This window comes from Ovis aries, chromosome 3 (genome assembly GCF_016772045.2).
Source record: "Ovis aries strain OAR_USU_Benz2616 breed Rambouillet chromosome 3, ARS-UI_Ramb_v3.0, whole genome shotgun sequence".
Lineage (NCBI taxonomy): Eukaryota > Metazoa > Chordata > Mammalia > Artiodactyla > Bovidae > Ovis > Ovis aries.
In genome coordinates, this window is record NC_056056.1 from 220,825,564 (window position 1) to 220,850,920 (window position 25,357).

Genomic DNA, 25,357 nt, shown 5'->3' on the forward strand with positions numbered 1-25,357 from the left:
GCAACCCTGGTATTAGCAACATTAGATCTTTTTTTTTTTAATTTTTATTTTTATTTTATTTTACTTTACAATACTGTATTGGTTTTGCCATACATTGACATGAATCCGCAACATTAGATCTTTAAGTTAAGTACTTTCTTTGTTATAACCCACTGCACCTTTGTTCAACAGGAATGTAAATTTATTTAATACTTTGAGGGTGATACAGATTAAAGAAAAAACACTTCAAGGGAAAATGAGTTTTCTGGTTGATAGACATTTATCTAGGAAAAGAGCCATAAAAATGTTAACAGGCCTCCTGGCCAGAAGATGATGTAAAACCACCTAAGACCTTTTGTATATGGGAGGGTATGCAAAAAGAAAGCCTGGTCTCAATAAGGGTCAGGACTGCTGCCCCTGCATAACTCTGCATATTCCATTATTTCTTTATGTACAACTTGGGGTGTATAAGCTGCTTTTGAAAATAAAGTTGTGGGTCTGGCACCAACGCTTGGCTCCCCCATGTCGTTCTTCTCTCCCTTTTCAGGCTGAATTCCCGTCTGGAGCACAGAGGCTCTCCGTGTCTACTTATTTGCCCTGGCTTCTAAGAACCACGCGAGAGGGAGCCCAAGGCGGGGCACCCTCCGCTATTCAAGCGGGCGCCGGTGGCCTATGTAGACAGTGCAAGCCCTTTGTCTCGGAGCTTTATTTGTCTCCTGTGTAAACCAAGGAATACAGCCTCTTTTCTCCTCTATTTTCTCCACTACACTATTCTTTCCTAATCCCTCTTTATATCTCTAAATAAATAAATCTCTCCTCGCTAACTCCGTCCCCGCTTCGAATTGCCCTGGATACACTGGGGCTGGACCCTGGCAGATTATGTGGATCACAACAATCTGTGGAAAATTCTTAAACATACGGGAATACCAGACCGCCTTACTTGCCTCCTGAGAAACCTGTAAGCGGGTCAAGAGGCAACAGTTGGAACTGAACATGGAACAACAGACTGGTTCAAAATTGGAAAGGGAGTATGTTAAGGCTGTATATTGTCCCCCTGCTTATGTAACTTCAATGCAGAGTACATCATGCAAAATGATGGGCTGGATGGAGCTCAAACTGGAATCAAGATTGCCAGGAGAAATATCATTAACTTCAAATATGCAGATGACACCACCCTAATGACAGAAAGTAAAGAGAAGCTAAAGAGCCTCTTGATAAAGGTGAAAGAGGAGAGTGAAAAAGCTGGCTTAAAACTCAACATTCCAAAAATTGAGATCATGGCATCCTGTCCCATCACTTTATGGCAAATAGATGGGGAAACAATGGCAACAGTGACAGACTTTATTTTCTTGGGCTTCAAAATCATTGTGGATGGTGACAGGAGCCACAAAATTAAAAGTTGCCTGCTCCTTGCAGGAAAAGCTATGACAAACATAGACAGCATGTTAAAAAGCAGAGACATCATTTTGCCGACAAAGGTCCATATAGTCAAAGCTATGGTTTTTCCAGCAGTCATGTAAGGATGTGAGAAAGAAAGTGAAGTCGCTCAGTCATGTCTGACTCTTTTTGACCCCATGGACTGTAACCTACCAGGCTCCTCTGTCCATGGGATTTTCCAAGCAAGAGTACTGGAGTAGGTTGCCATTTCCTTCTCCAGGGGATCTTCCTGACCCAAGGATAGAACCCGAGTCTCCCACATTGCAGGTAGATGCTTTACCATCTGCGCCACCAGGGAAGCCTGATGTGAGAGTTGGACCATAAAGAAGGCTGAGCACTGAAGAATCAATGCTTTTGAACTGTGGTGTTGGAGAAGACTCTTGAGAGTCCCTTGGACTGCAAGGAGATCCAACCAGTCCATCCTAAAGGAAATCAGCACCATATATTCACTGGAAGGACTGATGCTGAAACTGAAGCTCCAATACTTTGGCCACCAGATGCAAAGAGCCCCTGACGCTGGGAAGATTGAGGGGAGGAGGAGGAGGGAGCGACGGAGGATGAGATGGTTGGATGGTATCACCGACTTGATGGACATGAGTTTGAGCAAGCTCCAAGAGATAACGAAAGACCGGGAAGCCTTGTGTGATGCTGTCCATGGGGTTGAAGAGAGCTGGACATGACTGAGCGACTGAACAACAACGCTTAGGATCACCAAGAGTAAGTAGAGTAACTCTGGCAAGGGTACTGGCAAGGACAATCTATTTAGCTGTAGGACCATGTCTGAAACTAATGTATTGTGACTGTTATATAAAAAGAACAAAAGAGATAACACAGAACTGATATAAACTACAGGAGGGAGGGTGGAGGTCAGAGGAGGGAGGTAATATATATAAACTGTCTTCTGTGTTTATAGCTAGAAGTCCCGAAAATCGTTTAGAGATGGAAATAATATTAGAGGTACAAAGGCAAATGGAAAAACTAATATAATCAGCTAAAATCATTTGATGGACGAGGGAGGAGGAGAGCCGAAAGTAGGAATATTCTAATTTGGGCGTCACTCATAGTAGGGAGAAAATAAACATTGTCTAAAGAAACAGAGGATTAAGGGTATCATATGACAGTATAATTATGAAGATAACTATGGGATGAAAAACACAGCCTTCCAAATTGTCAGAAGACATATACACAAAAAATAAAACAAAGAAAACAGGGAGCATATGGTGAAAATCGACAACCCCCACAAAAGCTATAAAAGCAGAAAGCATATCATAAACTATGATGGCAGAAATAAGACTGAATGTAGCTGCCATATTAGTAAATGTCCATGAGCCACACACACTTGCTAAGAAAGAAAGACGGAGACTGGGTTACAAACGAAATTCCCTGCAGGTAGAATGACTCGGAAAGGCTTCCTATAATAGGATGGGTAGGTGATGAAAAAGCTTTGGAGATGGATGGTTGTGATGCTTGTACAACAATGTAAATGTGCTCAACACCTGTGAAAAGCACAGTGGTTACAATGGTAGATTTTGTTATGTGTTTTGCCATAATGACACAAAAAAGAGTGGGTAGAAATAAACGCAAACCAAGAATGACACTGGATTCCCAGGGCGTCTTTGGCCCCTCCTGCTCTCTCGCGTCCACCACCAGTGCGGCAGCAAAGCCTGCAGATGTGGCCATCGACCCCGCCCTTCCTGCTCCCTCTTCGCTCCTGCTGCGGCCTCCTCATAGCCCAGCCCTTCTGTCTTCCCTCCATTCAGCAGCCGGAGGGATCCTGTGAAAATCTATGGCATGTTGTGTCATGTCACGCCTCTGCTCGAAACCTTCACCGGCTCCCATCTCACTCGGAGTAGAAGCCAAAGACTCTCCCCTCTGTCCTCTCTGGCCCAGCCCTCCTCTCTCTCTTCTGTTCACTCTGCTGCAGTCTCGATGGCTCATTCAACGCCTCAGCCTGACTGTGCCGTGGGGGTTGTTGCTGTTGCTCAGTTGCTCTTTGGGACCCCATGGACTGCAACAAGTCAGGCTTCCCTATCCTTCACTATCTCCCAGAGCTTGCCCAAATTCATGTCCACTGAGTTGGTGATGCCATCCAACCAACTCATCCTCTGTCGCCCCCTTCTCCTCCTGCCCTCAATCTTTGCCAGCATCAGGGTCTTTTCCAATGAGTTGGCTCTTCTCATCAGGTGGCCAAAGTATTGGAGCTTCAGTTTCAGAATCAGTCCTTCCAGTGAATTTTCAGGGTTGATTTTCTTTAGGATTGACTGGCTTGAGCTCCTTGCTGTCCACTGGACTCTCAAGAGTCTTCTCCAGCACCACAGTTCGAAAGTATCAGTTCTTCAGTGTTCAGCCTTCTTTTATGGTCCAACTCTCACATCCGTATAAGTGAGAAAAACCATATGGAAAACCATACTGGAAAAACCATAGCTTTGACTGGGCCATCCCATCACTTCATGGCAAATAGATGGGGAAACAGTGGAAACAGTGGCTGACTTTATTTTCTGGAGGGCTCCAAAGTCACTGCAGATGGTGACTGCAGCCATGAAATTAAAAGTCGCTTACTCCTTGGAAGGAAAGTTATGACCAACCTAGATGGCATATTAAAAAGCAGAGACATTACTTTGTCAACAAAGTTCCATCTTGTCAAGGCTGTGGTTTTTCCAGTAGTCATGTATGGATGTGAGAGTTGGACTATAGAGAAAGCTGAGCGCTGAAGAACTGATGCTTAACTGTGGTGTTGGAGAAGACTCTTGAGTCCCTTGGACTACAAGGAGGTCCAACCAGTCCATCCTAAAGGAGACCAATTCTGAATATTCATTGGAAGGACTGATGCTGAAGTTGAAACTTAAATACTTTGGCCACCTGATGCAAAGAACTGACTCATTGGAAAAGACCCTGATGCTGGGAAAGATTAAAGGCAAGAGGAGAAGGGGACGACAGAGGATGAGATGGTTGGATGGCATCACTGACTCAATGGACATGAGTTTGGATGAACTCTGGGAGTTGGTGATGGACAGGGAGGCCTGGCGTGCTGTGGTTCATGGGGCTGCAAAGAGTCGGACACAACTGAACGATGGAACTGAACTGAACTGACTGGGCCATGGGGGTGGTGCCCAGATATTTGATCAAACACAGTTCTGTGTGTGTCTGTGAAGGTGTTTCTGGATGAACTTCCCCTTTGAGCTCATAGACTGAGCCAAGTGCATCGCCCTCCCCAAGGCAGGTAAGCCTCTTCCAATCCACTGAAGGTCAGGGAACAGCCAGGGGAAGGGAGGGTTCCCTTTCTGCCTGCCCGTTTTTGAGCTGGTCATCAGTCTTTCCCTGCCATCAGACTTGGGACTGGGGTCTGCACCACTGGCTCTTGTGGTTCTCAGGCCTTGCAGACTTGGGCCACACCGGGCCATCAGCTCTGCTGGGTCTCCAGCTTGCCACCTACAGATCTTGGAACTTCTGCCTCTCCAAATCTGCAGAAGCCAATTCCTTAGAGTAAATCTCTTTATATATAGCTCTATGTAGATCTTATACATTTTATCTATATTATAGAGATATCTGTTTATATAGCGATATCTATCTATATCTAGATTTATATATAGAAACCTACATCTGCATCTTCACTCTCTCTATATCTATCCTGTTGGTTGCGTTTCTCCAAGAACTTAGACCAATATAGCACCTGCACCAGCACACTGCCATCTCTTCTCCCAGATAAACACATGGCTATTGATACTTTTCCAAACTGTGGTGTTGGAAGAGACTCTTGAGAGTCCCTTGAACAGCAAGGAGATCAAACCAGTCAATCATAAGGGATATCAATCCTGAAGATTCATTGGAAGGACTGATGCTGAAGCTGAAGCTCCGGTACTTTGGCTACCTGATGCTAAGAACCGACTCAGTGGAAAAGACTCTGATGCTGGGAAAGATGGAAAGCAAAAGGAGAAGGGGTCAGCAGAGGATGAGATGGTTGGATGGCATCACCGACTCCATGGACCTGAGTTTGAGTAAACTCTGGGAGTTGGTGATGGACAGGGAGGCCTGGCGTGCTGCAGTCCGTGGGGTCACCAAGAGCTGAATGCAGCTTAGAGACTGAACAGCAATATTCCCTGATGTCCTTCAAGTCACCCATTACTGAGACCCTCTCTGGCCACCCCATCAAAAGCTGGACTCCACGATCAACTCTCTCCCTGCTCTCATGGGGTTTTTCTCCCTAGCACTTATCACCGTCTGACACTCCATGTATTTTACTGATGCATTTTAAATCGTCTTTAGGCTCCATATAAGTACAACTTTTCAGTGGTTCTGGCCCACTACCGTACCTCCAGGACCAACAACAACCCTTGGTAGAGAGCAGGTACTCCATAAAGACGGACGGGACAATTAACAAAGAAAGAGGGGGCCTACCCACTCAACTCTGTCCAAGGAAGTCAGAAAACTCTGATGAGATGGGTGAATTTCCAAGAAGATAGAAATTACCCAAAGAATCACAGAAGAAGGAATCTAAACAAATCAATTGCCAAGAAGAAAGAAAGTGTCCAATCGCAAAACCAAAGTTTAAAATGAGAGGCATGGAAATGAAAGCCGTAATGGGAAAGCATTCCAGAGCATAGACCAAAGGAAGCTTCCACGTTCCTCCACTCAAGCAAGTTCCGCAGAGATCAAAACGGTTGAGAGAGCACCGTGTGTGTGCTGGTTTGCAGGGGCGGGGAGCCTCTGCCTTCTGTGCTGGTGGGAAGGACATCAGTTCACGTCTGGAAGGCAGCTTGGTACATACCAAAGTCACAGACGCACACGCCCTCTGACCCAGTAATTCCACTCAACCATCATCCAACAAACACGCCCACAAGGGCAAAATTCTTATAAGCTCATTTACTGCAGCAGTGTGGGTAAGAGTCGAAGATTAGGATCAAAGACTTGTCCATCATTCGGGAACTGGTTCAAAAACAAGGGCTGCCCGTGCAAGGGAGACCAAAGCAGGACGATGGCGTCCGGCAGCCCCTGCTGGTGGCATCTTCTGCCAGGCCTGGGCTGGGTGCTTGGGTACAGACCCGCCGGGCATGGGCCCAGCCCTCCAGGACTCAGAGCCAGCGAGGAGCCGCACTGGGACCCCCCAGAACAAAAGCAACAGACCCACATGAGTCAGCGCTGAGAGCCTGGGGGCGTGGCCTGGACGGGGGCTGGGACTCAGGGGAAAACTCATTGCAGGAAGTGGGGGAGGGCACACCAGGAACCGGAGCTGCCTTAGCAGAAGCCAAGCAGAGGGTCATAGCCGGTGACGTGGGATCTTCCAGGCAGCGTGAGTCTAGGATCAGCTCATGTGTGACCCCAGGGCTCGGGTGTGCAGACAAGATCCTTCTTAATTCCAGGCAAGGCCAGCGTCAGGGCTGCTGTGATGGGGGATTTCTCCTGGACGGGGCACTGTGCCAGCACTTTCCACGCCTCATCTCACTTTGCTTTCCCAACAACCCTAGAAAGTGGGACTTTTACTTCCTGAGTTTACAGATGAGGAAACCGAGGCAAAGGGAGGCATCGCGATTTGCCCAGAGTCACCTATGGAGCTCTTTTTGGAGCCAGGGGTCCAGCTTGCGCTGCCACCCGCTGGGCTGCGTGGTCACTCCTCCTGGACGGGCTGGGCAGGGGGAGGCTGCGCTGGGCAGCAGGTCTGGAGAGAGAGGTGCAGCCTGGGACCTGGGTGGGGATGAGGAGAGTCTCAAGCTGGCATCTGCAAAGGTATTGGGGAGATAAGACGGAGCCCCTGGCAATTTGAATAACAATGAACATTTCCAGAAGGCTGAGACTCAGTAATAATAACGGCTTCGGGTAAAAGCAGAGGAGTCAGACCAGCAAGAGGACTAATTGCCAGGAGAGCTGCAGATAAAGCGTCCTCAGCGCTGATAAGAGCTCCCCCAAGACCAGGAGCCAGGCGCCGGGGACTGGAGTGTTCAGCTCAATTGCTAGAGCATTCTCACAGTAACTTGAGAGGTTACCATACTCACACTGTTACCACATCTCAAAGAAGAGAACAGTGCAGGACCACTGCAGGGCTAAGAAGGCAGTCCCCCAACCCCAGCCCAGCACAGTGCTCTTAGCAGCAAAAGGTGTGGTCATGGGGGGCTACATGGAAGAGGTGTGCTCGTGGAATGATGATAGAACTGAAACTCAAGCATGGAGAAAAGGCAACGTAAAACTACAGGGGGCCGCCCTCCATGCCCCTGAAATAAACGGCTAAGATGACAAAGACGTTAGGAGGTGGGGGAGGAGGAACTCTCACCCACGACCCAGAAAGGGCAAAGAGGTTTAGCTGCTTAGGGAAACTAACAGACCACATGGGCTGAGGCTGAACATAACCCTTGTCCCATGATGCTTCATGTGCCCCTGTTGTAGGCACAGCTCAGGCTCCCAAAGAAGTCCCTGTCCTAATCCCTAGAAGCTGAGAATGTGGCTGTGTGATGGAGAGACTGGTTACCCAAGTGGGCCCAGGGTCATCCTGAGGGTCCTTGAAGAAGGAGCGTGCAGGAGGGTCAGAGTCAGAGGAGATGTGAGGATGGAAGCAGAGGTCACAGTGATGCCACCGAAGGAAGGGTCTACGAGCTGTGGACAAAGTCTGCCCCCAGGAACAGATTCTGCAGGGAGCCTCCAAGGGACAAGCTCTACCAACACCTGGACATCAGGAATTCACAAGGCTCCTTGGGAACCTCTGCCCGTCAGAACCATTAGAGGACACATTTGTGCTGTTCTAAGCCACCAAGTTTATGGTCATTGTTTACAGCAGCCATCAGACACTCCTGAGCACCCAAGAGAACTGTCGACCTGTTCACCAGAGCGTGTGGCGGGTGTTCAGAGCAGCTTTATGGATAATCACCCCAAGGTGGAAACAACCCAAACGCCCTCAGCAGGTGAAGGGATAAACAATGTGATATGCCCAGATAGTGGAGCACCCCACTCCAGTACTCTTGCCTGGAAAATCCCATGGATGGAGGAGCCTGGTGGGCTATAGTCCATGAGGTCCCTACGAGTCGGACATGACTGAGTGACTTCACTTTCACTTTTTACTTTCATGCATTGGAGAAGGAAATGGCAACCCACTGCAGTATTCTTGCCTGGAGAATCCCAGGGATGGGGGAGCCTGGTGGGCTGCTGCCATCTCTGGGGTCGCACAGAGTCGGACACGACTGAAGCAACTTAGCAGCAGCAGCAGCAGGGAAGAGCAGACTCTTGATATGTGCAACATCAGGGAGGAACTCATCTCATCGAAAACAACGTCGTGTGAGGGATGCTGACCCTAGGGTCCACACCATCCAGTTCCAGCCCAGGGAGAGCCTACAGTTGGGCAAAGCGACTTAGGGGCTGAATGCCAGAGGAGTGGTACTCAGGGGTCGAGAGGAAGCCTTCCGCATGTTAGACTGCTCACCATCTCAGGCTGAAGTTCACCAAACTGTACTGTTAAGATGGGCACTTCACGTACGTTAACTGGGAAAGAGTGAACAACCTCCGGAAATGAGTTTCTGGTCTCAACTTGCACAACCCAGTAACGGGGAGCTCATTACCTAGTGAGCAGAGCAGCTCTGCTGTGAAGGAAGGCTGCCTGGAAAGAGGTTCCTCCTCTGCTGACCCCACAACCTGCTTCTGGCCTCCTCCCCCGCTGCCAGCCTGGCCTCAGGATCCTGCCCTCCAGTCCTGCAGGCACAGCGAGGCTCCACGACCCCCAGAGTGCTCAGGCTTCTCTGGGTCAGGGCTTCCTTTCATCCTTTCCCGCTTCCAGCGAGAGCTGTCAAGAGCAAGGCAGGGCCCAGGCCCCGGGGGTCCCTGCAGACCCTTGGCGAGTGTCCGTGTTCACTCCCACCACCAGCCAGCAGTCACCTGCCTCCAGGAGCTTCCGTTTACTTTTCTGCTAAGTGAGGACTTTGCCAAGGTCACAGGAGGCAGAGTGTTAAAGCGCCTCACACACGGTGAGCGCTCAGTGCATGGCTGTCTTAAGTGGGGGAGAAAAAGTATTTCAGAAGGGGGTTTAGAGACCCTCTAGGGCATTTTTATTTTGCCTTTAGCAAGACATCTTGTTGGTCCTCTAGACAGTGAAGATGGGCAGCTCTGGGTCACCAGGTCTCCTGGAAAAATGAGAGACTATCAAACACGGGTCTTATTGGTGGACAAATTAGAATGACTTGGGGTCTTACAAGGCACTGCTTCATTTTTAAGTATCTAACGTGAAACCTCACTTCCTTCCCCAAAGGGAGAAGCCTGCTGTCATCCTGGGATCATGAGGCCTGGCGGATGGGGGTGGTGATGGCGCGTTTGGAGGAGCCCACTGACCGTATCTCTGCATCAGGCACGGGGCATCTTAGGAGCAGTGGGCAGAAGGCTGGGCCTTAGGTCCTGGCCTTTGAGGCTGGGTCCCCACAGCCCTTCCACCCAACCCTGCGCCTGCAGGATCATGGCCCGTCAGGCCTCCTGGGTCCCTTCTGCCTTGGGACTGCTCCCTCCACACTTCCTTGCTGGCGTCCCTGGTCCCTTGCCCCACACTCCATCCTTGCCCCAGGTGACCTCCCCACTCCGTGACAGGCCCCTAGGCAAAATCCAAGCTGGGATTCAGCCCACATTCCCCACCCCTGCCCCCCGCCCCAAGCTCCTCGCTGACTTATCTGCAGCATCACCCCACCCCATCATCACAGGCACCTCAGCCTCCAGATGGCTGATCCCCGAAGCCAGGCCTTGGTCCCCATCTCAGGAAACCCCACCAGCATCGCCCCAGTGGCTCAGGCCAGAGTCTGGGGCACGGTCTTTGGAGCCCCTCACTTCCCCACCATCCCCTCCCAAATCTGGTCCTATGGGCTGTCTGCCCCCACCTCCTCTGCTCCGGCCACAGCCCAGCCTGTGAGCCAGTGCTGGCCTCTGCTGGCCTCACTGCCAGGGGGAGCTTCTGAAAAGGCCCCGACCCTCTCCTGGAGAGCTCCCACCACCCCTGGATCAGGAAGCCTCCTCCTCACCATGACCCTGCACCTCGGGCAGGGTCCCCCACCTCTCCCCTCCGGAGTCCCCTTCTCTCTGCACACTCCTGCACCCTGACTTTGCTTCTGATGCATGAACACACTGTATCTGTCTGCCTCAGTGCCTTTGCACAGGCCATACCCAGTGCCTGGAATGTCCCCCGATTCGACCTCAATCTCCTCCGACCTCAGCAGCTCACTCCTTTCATCCTACGGGACTCAGCTGCCCAGAGAAGCAGAGGCTGGATCACAGGGGGCCGTGGAGGCTGAGCCGAGGGCCTATTCTTATCCCGCAGGTCACAGGAGCCTCAGAAAGGCTTATGGCCGAGGAGGGCTGCCCGAGTGCCTCTGCAGACGCAGGGCTGGGGGCCACTCTGGCAGGGGGAGCAGAGGAGGGGTCTGTGGGGAGCAGTGCCTGGTTCCAGGGACATCATTGCTCACACCCTGCGCGTATCCTCTCAGCCATCATTTCGCCCTCCTGCCTTGTGGCATTTCGCAGGAAGCTCGGGGTCTTTAAACCTCTGCATCCTAAAGGTGAATTTTTAACGCTGCTTTTGTAAATATTTGATGCTGTTGCTTTCCCAGGCGCTCTGCATTCTACATTAAATGTCACAAAGTGCTCTGGAAGCGGTCCTTTTCATCCACAGCTCTGTCCACAGCTCCCCCCTCTTCCTGCCCACAAAAGGAAAGCCTCTCTCCCCAGGCTTCCTGCTATGAATTTTTCAAAGTGCTTTCCACATCTGTTCTTGTCCCTGTCTGCGTCTCCATCAGCCAGGTAGAAGGTCAGGGAGGTTTTAAGATGAAAGGCACCATGGAAGCATTCTGTCCCTTCCCTCGACTGACACAGTGAAGACAGTAAGGCTCAGGGAGGGAAGGGGCTGCCCAAGGTTAAACAGCAGTCAGCGGTGTGCTGGGGGACGAGCCGCTGTGACTCCCAGCCCAGGGCTCTGCTCCAGGCCCTGGGATCCCCAGCAGGACTCAGACTGTCCTTGCTCTTGCCCAGTCCAGTGGACACAGAGGGGACAACAGATCACGTGGTCCTGCCTGTGATGGGAGCAGGGAGCAGGGACAGAAGTCCTCCAGCGGGTGGAGGAGAGCAACCGATTAAGGTTTTGAGGGTTAAGTAGGAGCCCATGGGGAGCTGGGAAGGGAGGCCAGGGAGGCCAGGCTTGGGTGAGGGTCTCACGGGGTCTGAGACAGGAGTCTGATTCCATAGCCTGGCCCGGGGCTCGGGGTTTGGTCCACTCTTTTGTAAATCCCTGGGAGACGAAGGTGCCTCCTGGGAGTGTTTGCACCTTATCCTAGGCTGTCCAAGCAAGGCTCCTAGCCCCGGGCCCTGGCGCCATTCACACCACTGTGCTCCCGCAGGCTGGGTGCGGACCTGTCCGTCTCTGTCTTCCTTCACCCCTAGCTGCTCAGATGCCCTGGCCCCTCCTCCATGCCCCTTGCCCATGGCTCTTGGGTCAGGACGGAAGCGGCAGGAGGGGGCAGAGGGGACAGAGATGAGTGTGCATACTACACACACATCTACACACACTACACACACACACACATGCACACACACAACACACACGTACACACAACACACAATACACACACAACACACACCACACACATGCACACACAACACACATGCACACACACAACACACACATGTACACACAACACACACAATACACACATGCACACACAACACACACCACACACATGCACACACCACACACACGCACACACAATACACACACGCACACACAATACACACATGCACACACATGCACACGCAACACACACACATGTACTCATGATACACACTACACATACATACACACAGCACACGCACACACATATGCACACACAATACACACATCCACACACAACACACACATGTACACACGATACACACACAACACACACATGTACACATGATACACACACCACACACACACAACACACACACGCACACACACAATACACACACACACCCCTGCACTCTGCATGCACACATACCCACACACACTCTACGCTACGCATGTACATAGCACGCACACCCCCCTGGCAGCGGGGCCCTGGGCATGGGGGCACCATGGGGCTAAGCACCGGCTCTGTGTCAGGCTCCTAGCAGGCAGCCCCTCTGTCCTCTTGGTGCCACCGTTTTCACAGACAAGCAAACAGGCTTGGAGGAGTGAGTGATTTACCCAGGATCTCAGGGCCCACGGATCTTGTTGGCCGGACCCAAAGCCCTCACTCGCGCACCTCGCTGAGCTGCATCCTGGGTCCAGAAACAGTGGCTCCAGTTCACTCTGGAAGTGCATTTTCAGGGATTTTTTTCCCCAAAACCCTCCCTGAGGTATATTCACCCCGAGGCTGAATACCTTGATCTTCCAGGCAAAGCAAGTGGAGGGGCAGGATCGATTTCCGGCCCAACACCGGCCAGTGTCCCCTGCAGGCAGGACTAAACCGTTTCCTCTTTCTACCCCCAGCACTCAGCGATGGCTATGACCTAGTGCCAACCTTGGACCAGCGCTGGTTGGATAAATCAGGGAGTTCAGGGTGCCTGCTGCAGGCTCGTTCAGAGAAGGAAGGGCAGATGCAACCAGAGGGTTTGCAAAGGGATGCCGAGAGGTCTCCTCGGGGGCTGAGAGCCAGATATGTGGCCAGAGGCCCGACCAGGCTCTCTGTCCCCTGGCCCCCCAACTCCCTTATTCCCTGCACCTGGAAGGACCAGGATCTGGGAAGGGTGGATGAATCTCCCCCCAGAACCACCTTGTTTCTCATCCTGGCTACTGCTGCCGGGATGTCCCTGGGAGTGCCAGGACCCTGCCTTCACCTAAGAAAACGTCTGCTTCTCCACAGTAAGGGGCATAGACCACTGGGGCAGGCAGACCCCGGAGGTGCCAGCATCTGAGCCCTTCCGTACAGCGGTGAGCTGGTAAACATTTAACGACCAGTCCTGCCGGGGAAAAGAAGCCCTGGTTTGTGGCTTTACTGCCCATTTCTATGGCGTAAACATGAACACTGCCAACATGATGTTGCTGAGTGCGGAGCCCTGAGGGGGTGGGCGGTGGTCACCATCCTGCCTGTTTCCACCACACAGATAAACATCTCAAGAACATAGGAAGGAGCAGACTCAGCAAAACAATCAGGAAGTGAAGAGTTTCGATTTTCTGTCACCTTTGTGTTAAATAAGATCTACTGAACTGGAAGTTTCTATCGCTGAATTTTTACAGTGGCTGTGATTTACAACAGGTTCCAAAAATGTCTCAAGATTTAACTGCCAGTTCTACTGAACTTCCTTGGTGGCTCAGCTGGTAAATAATCCACCTGCAGTGTTGGAGACCTGGGTTCGATCCCTTGGTTGGGAAGATCCCCTGGCGAAGGGAAAGGCTCCCCACTTCAGTATTCTGGCCTGGAGAATTCCATGGACTGTATAGTCCATGGGGTTGCAGAGTCGGACACAACTGAGCGACTTTCACTTTCACTTTCTGTTGAGGTGGCCCCCCCCCCAACTCTTGGATATGTTTATGGGTTTGTTTTATATGTACTAGGAAAAATGTAACTTAAAAAAAATTGAAGTATAGTTGGTTTATTGTTAGTAATGTTGTATTGATTTACTGTTAAGTTGTGTTAGCTTCTGGTGTACAGCAAAGTGTTTCAATTATACGTATATAAACAAATATAATGTTTTTCATATTCTTTCCCATTATGGTTTATTATCGGATGTTGAATATAGTTCCCTGCGCTCTGCAGTAGGACCTTATTGTTTATTTCATATATACTAGTGTGTATCTGCTAATCTCAACTTCTAATTTACCCCTCCCCATACCTTTACCTGTTGGTAACTGTAAGTTTGTTTTCTATGTCTGTGAGTCTGCTTCTGTTTTGTAAGTAAGTTCATTGTATCACATTTTAGATTCCATATATAAGTGATGAAAGTGAAAGTCACTCAGTCATGTCTGACTCTTCTCGACCCCAAGGACTGTACAGTCCATGGAATTCTCCAGGCCAGAATACTGAAGTGGGGAGCCTTTCCCTTCGCCAGGGGATCTTCCCAACCCAGGGACTGAGCCCAGGTCTCCCACATTGCAGGTGGATTCTTTACCAGCTGAGCCACAAGGGAAGCCCAAGAATACTGGAGTGGGTAGCCTATCCCTTCTCCAGTGTATCTTCCCAACCCAGGAATCAAACTGGGATCTCCTGCACTGCAGGCGGATTCTTTACCAATGGAGCTCCCAGGGAAGGGATATCGTGTGACCTTTGTCTTTGTCTGATACTTCACTTAGTATGGTAAGACCCATCTCTCGGTCCATCCACGTTGCTGCAAACGGCACTGTTTCATTCTCTTTTATGGCTAGGTAGCATTCCATGTTGGAGAAGGCAATGGCACCCCACTCCAGTACTCTTGCCTGGAAAATCCCATGGATGGAGGAGCCTGGTAGGCTGCAGTCCATGGGGTCGCTAAGAGTGGGACACAACTGAGCGACTTCACTTTCACTTTTCACTTTCATGCACTGGAGAAGGAAATGGCAACCCACTCCAGTGTTCTTGCCTGGAGAATCCCAGGGGCAGGGGAGCCTGGTGGGCTGCCGTCTCTGGGGTCGCACAGAGTCGGACGCGACTGAGGCGACTCGGCGGCAGCAGCAGCAGCAGCCTTCCCTGCACAGGTGCACCACGTTTTCTTCATCCATCCTTTGGCGGCGGCACAGGTTGTTCCCATGTCTTGACTATTGTAAACGGTGCCGTTATGAACACTGGGGCGCGTGTATCTTTCTAGATTAGAGTTTCAGTCTTTCCTGGCTATATGCCCGGGGCAGGATTGCTGGGCTGTGCGATAGCTCCACTTTCACTCTTTAAGGAACCTATACACTGTACTCCGAAGTGGCCGCACCAATTTACATTTCCTTCCATCGCTTAGGAGAGTTTCCTGGGAAAAAATAACTTTTAGGCCAAAGATATGAGTGCTTAGGGCAAGTCTGGGCTTTCTTTTTTTTGAAAAATGGCTTGATTTAAGATCAATAAAAAATGTAGTAAGTAAATAGTACAAGGGAGAGAGGTACACACACAAGAGGAACACCCAGGAGCTGAAAGTTTAGGAAACAAATGTTGTTGATGGAAATGGCTTCAATTATTTCCTTTTTTGGGGTCATGGTAAAAACATGTGGGCACCCCCCAGGATAGGAGGCTTCCCAGGTGACGCTAGTGGTAAAGAACCCGCCTGCAGTGCAGGAGATGTAAGAGACATGGGTTCGATGCCTGGGTTGGGAAGTTCCCCTGGAGAACAGCATGGCAACCCACTCCAGTATTCTTGCCTGGAAAATCCTATGGATAGCAGAGGCTGGCAGGCTACAGTCCACAGGGTCTCAAAGAGTTGGACACAACTGAAGTGACTTAGCACACACAGACACCACAGGAGAGGAAATACAAATAATTAACAGGTGAAAGGCAAGGTGTTTGACCCCATTAATAAAATAATTTTTAAAAAAGCAAACCCCAGGCTGGAGAGGGGGCTGCATCCTCAGAAGCTGCGGGTGGGTGATGGTCCGTTTGGGAACGAGGCTGACACTAATACAAAGGGCCATAAAGCTGTCACACCCCTGCACTCAACAATCCACTGGCCTTGAATCTGTGCAGAGGACATACTTCAAAAAAGGGAAAACCATAAACACATAAAAGTGTTTGTTGCCATTCCTAACTTGCCAGAGTAAATTCCTCCCCCTTGCAATGTTTTCATCATAGTAATATATATATATATATATATAGTTAAGTTGTGTAAATGCCTTGCTGTGGGGAAATGGCTGATTTAATGCCAGCATACGGAATCTCTACTACTGGGGAGCTGCTACAATGATATTTAGAAAAATTAAGTCAAAATCGCAGGGTAACGGCTAATTTGATGTTAGGTGAATAAAATTAGAATGCAGAACTGTGAGTACAGTCGTCCCCCATAACCATGGACGGGAGTACATCCCAAGAGCCCCGTGGGCACTTAAAACCACAGAGAGAACCAAACCGTACATAGACCATGTTTTCTCGTGTCCACATGTGCCTATGATAAAGTTTAATGTATAAACTAGACACAATTTAAGGTTAACGACAACGACTAATATTAAAATAGAACAATTAGAACAATACACTGTAATAAAAGTTACATAGGTGTGGTCTCTCTCTCTCAAAGTATCTCATCGTACAGTTAATGCCTTTTCCGTCTACAGTGAGCACTCAGGAGGCCCTGCGGCCGTTGCTTTTGCAGTCTGAGGTGCAACAGCAAACTAGCACAGGTTCCTTTTTCCTTTTCCACAATTTCCCGGGTAGAAGATTCATCCTTATCACGGATCTCAGCAAGATCTTAGCTGGTTTTTCTTTCCTTAGTGAGAACTTCCGTCCTTCACTAAAAGGAACCACTTATAGCTTCCCTGTGGCACAGCCAACCCGCGAGCATCACTGTTCTTGCCCCGAGAGCCCATTATTAAGCACGTGAGGGTCACTTGAACGCAAGCCCTGCGATGACCAAGAGGACTAAGAGACGGATGGGCGGAGCACCCCGCATGAAGGGATGTTTCACATCCAGGGCGGGACGGCATGCGATTCGATCACGCTACTCAGAATGGTATGCAATTTGAAACTTGTGAATTGTTTATTTCTGGAATTTTCCAAGTTAATATTTTCAAACCAAGGTTGACTGCAGGCCACTGAAACCGGGTAAAGTGAAACTTTGGATAAGGGGGCCTCCTGGACATCACTCCTGGAGGCGTGTAAAAGCAGGCACATAAGAAAGGAGAAAATGCAAAACACCTGTGTACGTGTGTGTGTGTGCGTGCGTGTGTACGTGCGTGTGTGTGCGCATGCATGCGTGTGTGTGCACATGTGTGTGAGTGTGCATGTGCGCGTGTGTGTGAGTGTGTGTGCGTGCGTGTGGCGGGGGTGGGTTTCTGTGGCTTTTCTTCTCACTTTCGTTCTTGCACTAATAACACACCAATAATTACAGTGAGCATTTATGGAGGCTCCCGTCACAGGCCAGGTCCCGTTCTAATCCTCACAGTCACCCAGCAGTGTCAGTCTACTGGACCCATCTTACAGATGGGAGAACTGAGGCTCAGAGAATTGAGATAATTTGCCTGAGTTCCCCCACTAGCAAGTGGAGGCACAGTCTGAACCCAGCTCTGACTCCAAGACCATGCAGCTGGGCTCTCTGCAAGTTTGCTGGCTGAGGCCATGAGATTCTTGAGGCAACATTTTCTGTAAACCAGCCTGCACTTTGCTGCTGTGTAGCCAGGACCTCCTTGGATAGGGCAGCGTGCCTAGAGGAAGGAGGCAGGTGGCGAGCAGCCAGGTGGAGGTGTGGGGGCTCCTGGCTGCTCCAGCCCCTCTTTGGGTCTCCAGAAAGATTCTGAGGGCTGAAACAGACTCTCACAAATGGTGCAAGGGCAAGGAGAAAGACTCCAAAACCAAACCAAGCCAAATCAACCATGTAACCCAACCATGTGGGCATGGCGGCCTTGGCGGAGTTGGTGCAGAATCTGTGTGGTTTTCAATCGATACTGCGTCCAGGCCAGAGAGAGCTTGGTGGGCCAGTGCCTGGAGCCCCAGACCTCATACCCTTTGGGGGAACCCTTGAGGTCCTGCCCCAGGGGTGGGTAAGGCCTAACTTGCACAGGGAACCCATCATAGGGTTCGGCATGGGGCTGGGCACTTCGTGAGCGCCATCTAGGGGCGTCACTCCCACAGTGGGAGAGGTACCGGTGAGATCCCACTTCCCAGTCCAGGGAAGCCCACTGCTCATGCAAGAGCAGCGGACTTTGGAGTCAGCTAGACCTGGGCATGAATGCCGGCTCAGGCGCTGTGCAGCTCTGGGGAAACTGCTAACTCTCTCTGAGCCTCAGTTTCCTCCTCTGTGCACGGAGCCTGGGGTGGCCAAGCTAAGGACGTGAACTGGCATGGTCCGCTGAAGTTGCTTAGCTCACTGGTTCCTCAATAGACAGGAGCTTCTGCTGTCAACAACAATGAGGCCATTCACTCCTTGGTCTGACATTTACCAGGTGCCTACTGTATGCCCAGCTCCAGGCAGATAAAAATGCAGTCACTTGGTTATTGAGCACCTACTTCCGGGTGCTGGGGGCATGGCTGGGCACAGGACAGACCAATCCCATCTCCCTCAGGATTCCTGACAGCAAAGGAGACAGCAGACAAGAAATCAAACTCAACAGAGGTGGTGAGCTCAACATAGAAACCAAAAGAGAGAAAGGGGGAGGAAAAGGGGGTGGTGGGTGGAGGTGGGGGGGGGGCTGTTGCTATTTGTAAACCTTGGCCCAGGAAGGCCTCTTGGAGCAGGTGACATCCGAGCAGGTGTCTGGTGGAAGGAAGGGAGCGAGCCCCGCAGGTGTCTGGGAGGAGAGCGTTTCAGGCAAAGGGAGCGGCGGGGTGCAAAGGCCCTGGGGTGGGGGTGGGCTTGGCCAGCTCAGGAACCAGGGAGGCCAGTGTGGCCGGGGCAACTGGGAGAGAGGAGGGCAGAGGGACTGGGGAGGGGGTCTCAGGTCAAGCTGTGTGGCCAGTGAGAGGCTACTGGATTCAGCCCCTTGTGAGAGAGGTGTTGGTGGCTGTTGAGTCATGTTTGAAGAGGATCTCCCTGCTGCTGCTGGGCGTTCGGGGTGGGTGGGAGGCAGAGGAGAGAAGCAGAGAGGTTTAGGAGGGGAGAAGACGGACTGGGACAGCTGGTCTGGGGAGAAGGGCGTGGAGGGAGGGTTCTGGGCTCGTGCGGGCATATGGTTGATGACAGGGCACGTGAGGTGGGAAAGGAGGGCACACTCCGGCTGGCTCCGAGATTCTGTCCCAAGCAGACAGTGGGAGGGGCAGGAGTCCAGGGATGCGCTTGTCCGCCGTGTCTACTGAACATCCGAGAGTCTGGAGTCAGGGGAGACGGGAGATGGGGATGGAGACAGAGCCAGGCAGGGGTCCGGTGCAGCTCGACAAGACCCGAAACATGGGCCGGGTGGGGTTCCCGGGGTGGTGAAGGTGGGGAGAAGAGGGCCCAAGAAGAGCCCTCCGGTGTCCAAGGTTGGGGAGACGAGGATGGAGCAGCAGAGTGGACTCAGGCGCAGCCACGAGAGGTGGTGCCCAGGACCTGGGGCTCCCTGCTTTTCCTCAGCATTCTCCCTCGCCTGACACACTGCCAAGCTGTTCTCTCTGCCTGTTCTCTACTTCCAGAAAACTCCTACTCATTCACCGAAACCCTTTCTTGTGTTGATTGCTCTCTGGTATTCGGCCAAGAGGGCTGTGGGCCCTGGGGACAGCTGACTGCCATCTTCAACGTCCTAGAAAGCCTGCCACACCCTGATGAGATGCGGGCAGAGCTGGAAAACATGTGCTTAGCCATTTCTATGTGTCAGGCTCTTCCATGTCTCGTTTAGCCAGACAGCACCCTAGTGAGGCTGATTTCAGCACCTGCTTTCCAGGTGAGGGCACTTTGGCTAAGTCACCTGCTGGAGGTCTTCCAGCCATCAGGAAATGCGGCAGCAAGATTCGAACCCAGATCTGTTAAGCTTCCAGGTCTGCCCCTCATCACGCTGCTTCCTGCCTGTAAAGAACTAGCAGGCGGCTGGCTTCGGAGGGGTTAGCACTCCATCACCGTGTCTGGACAGGGATGAGGAGGGGGTTCTGGAAACCCTCTCATCCTGGAGGCCAAGGGAGCTGGGGCACAAGCAGAGTGATGCTCTGAGAGGGGAAGAGAAGCATCACTGGGTGGGAGGTTAGAAGCCCCCACGTGGCCCAAGACACGGAGGCGGGTCACGGAGCGACAGACCATCGCCTCTCAAGGCATGATGAACAGAGCTATTAAAGCAGTGCTTATGGAAACTTCTCAATAATGCAGGCAGCTCTCCGTGACATGAAGCTGAACTAAAAACCCAGGACACATAGTCTCATGTGTGAAGGCAGCAACGATAAAAGTGGAACGAGGCGCTGGCGACCAGCGAGGGCCGGAGGGGAGAAGGGGCCGCGTTAGGTGGGGAGCCTGTCTGGACTACTTCTCGCCTGCTCTCCATTGAGCAGAGGCGATTTTACGATGGGAAATTTGGCACAAAAAGAAAGGAAACTCTCACGGCTACTTGGTGGAGGGCTGAGGCAGAGGAAACGGCTTAAACAGGAAAGTGATAACCAAGACCAGAAAGAAGGGCCCTGGGCTCTGGCTCCCAGCAGCCCCGCCTCCCCAGGCCTGTCGTCACCCTCTCCCAAGGACCCTGAGCCTTGGGGCGGGGGGAGGGCAGGGAGGGGGCAAGACGTTGCAGGAACCGCCCAGGTCACAGGATTCAGGAGGGCAGCTGTGGGATTTGAACTCTGGGTTGCCTGTGGCTTTCCCTCCAAATCGCGTCATCCACCCACTTCCCTTTTGCTCCAGTATCGCAGTTGACTCGGTACGAGTGGGAAAATCCCCCAGCAGAGCCTCAGGTCTCTTTGAACGTGGCCTGCTCCTTGCTTCTGGACCCCAGGGGCTCAGGTGTCTTCAAGCATCCAGCTATTTCTTTCAAGGGCTGGGTCGGGAGTCTCTGTGGCTCTCTGTGCAGGGAAAGAGCAGAAGGAGAAGGCTCTGAGCCCCAGAAGACTGCCTGAGGGGCATTTCTGGCCTCTTGTGGAATATTGTCAGTGAAGGGGGTTTCACCACAAAAAGAACCTGATGCTCTGATTATTCTAACAGAGGGAAGAACTCTGAGATGCACTGTGTGCCCGGACAGCTGCTTCCTTTGCAGGCTCTGTGGGCCTCACCCCTCACTGCAGCCTGTGGACATTCTGCTTTTCCTACTAGAATACCCACCCTGTTGTATTTTTAAATTTTTGCCTGACTCCTACTAGCCCATCAAGACCATTTTAGCCATCACCTCCTCTAGGAAGCTCTCCCTGATGCCCAGGATGGGAGCTCCTCTGGGCTCCCTCCAATCAGATCTGATCACTCATTGCCACTGTCCACCCTTGAGTCAGTTTCACTGTGAGTTCAGGAGCCTGGCCCAGGACAGAAGTGCGGGAGGTCGGCTCCCATCCCTGGTCCCTCTCTGGACCAGAATTGGATGCCACACAACCCCTCTTTCTCCCAGTCCCCTCCCCTGCCCTTGGTCCTGCCCTGGCTGGACTCTGCTGCAAGGAGCTGGTTCCTGCCCGAGTCTTCAGGGGGATGTGGAGGACCTCAAGCTCTGTCTCCTGACTGCAGCCTGCTCCTCCCATCCAGCTACCTGGACAAAGGGGCCAGGCTGGAGACCCGGCCCTGAGAGCCTGGGCTGGAGCAGATGGCCTGGGTTCAACTGCTGAGGCTGCGGGTGACCAGCGAGGTGAGCTTGGACCAACTACCTGGCCTCTCTGTGCCTTGGTTTTCTTGTCCTTAAGATGAGGATGTGTCAAATAAGTATTTGAAAGCTAGGAGTGAAGCACGGAGTCAGGCAGACAAAGCCCTCACTCACTCTTCTGTTCTCTGGGGCTGGGGCCGGACACGGGGCGCCCGACCTGAGTGCTGGAGCAGCGCCGTCTGCCCCCGGGCTCTCCATTCCACACTCACTCCCCAGCGCCGAACCCAAGTGTTCCCTCTTGGCCCCCACCCCAGCGTTGATTTTCTCCACAGAGAAGTAAGGTTCTCTGCCCTCCCCTGGGTAAGGAGGGACAGGCCAGCTGCTGAGGGGAGAGGGGGTGCTCCCGATGAATAGCGTCCGTGCTCCCTGAGGTCCTACTGTGTGCTGAGCCCTGGGCTGGGCCCTTCCGTGTGCCCGCCTTCACCTCTCATCACCGTTGTCCAGAGCAGGTACAGAGACTCAGAGAGGGCCAGCAACGCATTCGAGGACACACAGCAAGTGAGGCCTCCGGGCTGGGCTTTCCGTCACCACCACCCCCATCCCTCAGGTACCCCCCCACCAGTCGTCAAGTCACGCTGATGAACAAATACTCTCCTGGGCTTCCACCAAAGCCGTGCAAACAAGATGGAAACTGGGAGGGCTGGCAGAGGTGGTTCCCGTGTCAACCAGCCTGGGTGCGGGGAAGGCAGGGCCCAGCCAGGACGGACGGGATCAGAGGGGACAGGGCCGCGGTGCCCTGACCCAGCTGGAAGCCCCAAGCACTGAAACCCCAGGCCGACTCTGAATCCACTGCCTTCTGAATCCCAGTCATGGAGGCCTCCTTGGTGTCTGATGTGGTGCCAAGGAAAGAGGATATCTTGTCCTCTCTCTTTGTCTCCTAATTTTCTGGAATTTCTCGCCGTTGGCTGGTGTCCCTGCCAAAACCACACACCAGAGACTCTGGTCGCAGAGCCGGGAAGAAAGTGATGGCTGCGCTCTGCCCGGTGTGGGGGAGGGCTCGAGTTGGGTGAACTCCAGGGACCCCACAGGGGAGGCACGGATGAGTTCTGCAATGAGCTGGGTGGGTTCTAGGTGGGGGAGGGGGGAGATGGAAGAGGCTCTGAGATCAACAGGGGCTGCGGCGGTTGGCTCAGGACTAGACTTTGTTCCGGGAGACTTTGGACTAGGGAGACCCTGGCTGAGGTCCGTAGACTTACTAGTGTGGCTGTGGGCAGGTCACTTAGCCTCTCTGGGCCTGTGTTTGCTCATCTGTGAAAGGGGATGAAAAAGCTGCACAGCTCAGTTCTCAAGAAGGGGAAGTTAGCAGGGAAATGATAGGGGTGGGTCTAAACAGCAAATGTCACCAAGGTTTCCCCTGCTTGACTTGCTCACTTGTGTCTTAGAGGGAAGAGGGCAAAGCCTGAGGCTTCAGAGAGACTGAGATAGGCTGGGAAGGGTCTTGGGGGCCAGAATAGGAGCTGAAGCCCCTTACCTGGGGGCGATGGGGAGGTGGGATGAACCAGAGGAGACCAGGCAGGGACCATGGGGTGGGGCGGGAATCCTAGAAGGCAACCAGAAGGTCAACAGGTCCCAAGACCTCACTGTGAAGTTAGGCCATGACTGTCCCCATTTTACAGATGAGGAAAACGAGGCTCAGACAGGTCCAGAGGAGTCAAGCTGGGATTCAAAGCCAGGAGCGTCTGACCACGATCCGCAGTGACAACAACTCATGTGAATACGGCGATACAGCAGCAGGGGGGATAACACCGTGTCCTGGGGACCTCTCTCCCCACAGCTGCAGCAAGAAGCCTGGGTGGTTCCCACAGCACCCCAGACCCCCTCCTCCTTCTCCTTTAGGCCTCCCACACTCCTGGGGGGCCGGCACTGGCACATAGGCACAAGCCTGGGGGCCAGGATGACACGGCAGGGGTGGGTAGCTCCCGCTCTGCAGCTGCGTGTCAACCAAACAGCACTTGCTGAGCACCTACTGCGCGCCCTGAACACCAGACATGCCTGCAGGGGGCGCAGGTTCCAACCCCAGGGAACCGTGGCACAGTGACAGAGACGAGGCCCACCGGGAGCTCAACCCTGAGCTGGGGCAAAAAGGTAACTGGGGGGGGGGAGATGCAGGGGGAGGGCGGTGGGAAGGAGACGCAGAGCCAAGAACTGCCCTCCTGCAGCCGGTGAGCCGGCCGGTGTGTGAGGGGCGTCAAGGTGAAACGTCCCTACACGCGGAAGAAAACCAGCGTGTCAGGGGCACGAGGGAGAAGTGTGAGCCGCCAGCCGTGCCTGACTCTGTGACCCCGTGGACTGCAGCCCGCCAGGCCCCTCTGTCCATGGGATTCTCCGGGCAAGGACACTGGAGTGATTTGCCTTTTCCTTCTCCAGGGGGATGTGATGAGCAAATATTGGGGGCACCGTGCCACCAATTTTCAGAAGGAAATGAGCCAGGGGAGACGGAGCCTGCAGGGGACCTCAGCAGGAAATGCTGCGGTCTGGGGTTGTCATCGTGTAGACGAAGGGAAAGCTGGCTTATTCCTGAAACGAGCCAGAGGCAGCTGCCCTTGCTTCCCTCAGACTGTCCCCGATCCCCATCCAGACCAAAAGCTCCACGACCCAGGGGCGGAAGGGTCCCTGCTCTGGACAACAGTGATGAGAGGTGGCCTTGGTCGCCCCAAGGCCTTCCTGAGAGGTGAAATAGGCGGTGAGGACACGGCATTTCCAGTGAAGGAGATGGAGGCAGTGTGCGTCCGCCGGGACTCCGGCACGTGATGCTCAGAGATGCGGGCTCAGCCTCCGAAGCTGCTTTTCAAGGGGCAGCCTGGGGCCACTTCAGCCCACGCACTGCTGGAGGACTTTCTGATGAAGAGGCTCCTGCCCCCTCCCGTGGAAGAGGCCACCCCACTAGAGGCTCTGCAAGCCCCCAGCAGAGAGGCCACTGGCCCTGGGCTGGGGCCCTGCTCAGTCTCCCCTTCCCTGGCTGACCTGGGCAGGTCAACAAACTCCTTCTTGCCCTCCACCCCTCAGCTTCCGTATCTGAAAATGGGGCTCAACACCCCTACAGGACAAGCGGCGTGTGGCTGGCCTGTTCGGGGTGAGGACTGCTTCTGCCTCCCCGTCAGTCCTGGCAGGGCAGGACCTATACCGTGTTTATTGACCCAAATGTGAAATGACCTCAAGATTCGCCAACACCTGGGGGTCAGGCACCAGGCCGAGTCCTGTAGCAGGATCGGCCCCTTTACTTCTCAGGGTGGTTACGACCCCTGCCTGGTATTTACATGGGGACACCGAGGCACTGGCCAGCGGCATGGCCTGCCTGAGGTCGCAGAGCCCACATGTGGTGCAGGTGGGCCTTGACTCTGAGCCATCTGACTCCTGCCCCAAGAGATGAGCTGCTTCCAACAGCGCCAACAGAGACGACGATGCTAACATAACCCACTTACAAAGGATGATGGCTTTACGATTGACAGGTGCCAGCCCCACTGATGGAGCCGGTGACGGGTGTCTGGGGCACAGTGAGCACTCTCCTTCCTTCTCTCCCCTGTCTCTGATCTTGTCTCTGTGTGTGTCTCTGTGTCCCGACCACATGGAGTCGATCCCTGCTGACTGTCTGGAGGAGGGTAGGGGCAGCACCCACGGCCTCCTCCGTGGGTTTCTGAGCGT

At 52.8% G+C, this 25,357-nt stretch overlaps 1 protein-coding gene across 3 annotated transcripts in view; it reads right to left on the bottom strand.

The window, feature by feature from the left end:
• Positions 1-25,357, bottom strand: part of SHISAL1 (shisa like 1) — an 82,008-nt gene that overhangs the window by 8,747 nt on the left and 47,904 nt on the right. Inside the window, exon 5 of one of the 3 annotated variants that reach the window (XM_042247865.2) lies at positions 16,999-20,936. The exons of the other annotated variants lie outside the window; for them this stretch is intronic. Within the exon in view, the coding sequence (XP_042103799.1) occupies position 20,936 (1 nt within the window). The 3' untranslated portion in view covers positions 16,999-20,935. Of the gene's footprint in view, positions 1-16,998; positions 20,937-25,357 lie in introns of those variants that run through there. 3 annotated transcript variants of the gene reach the window in all.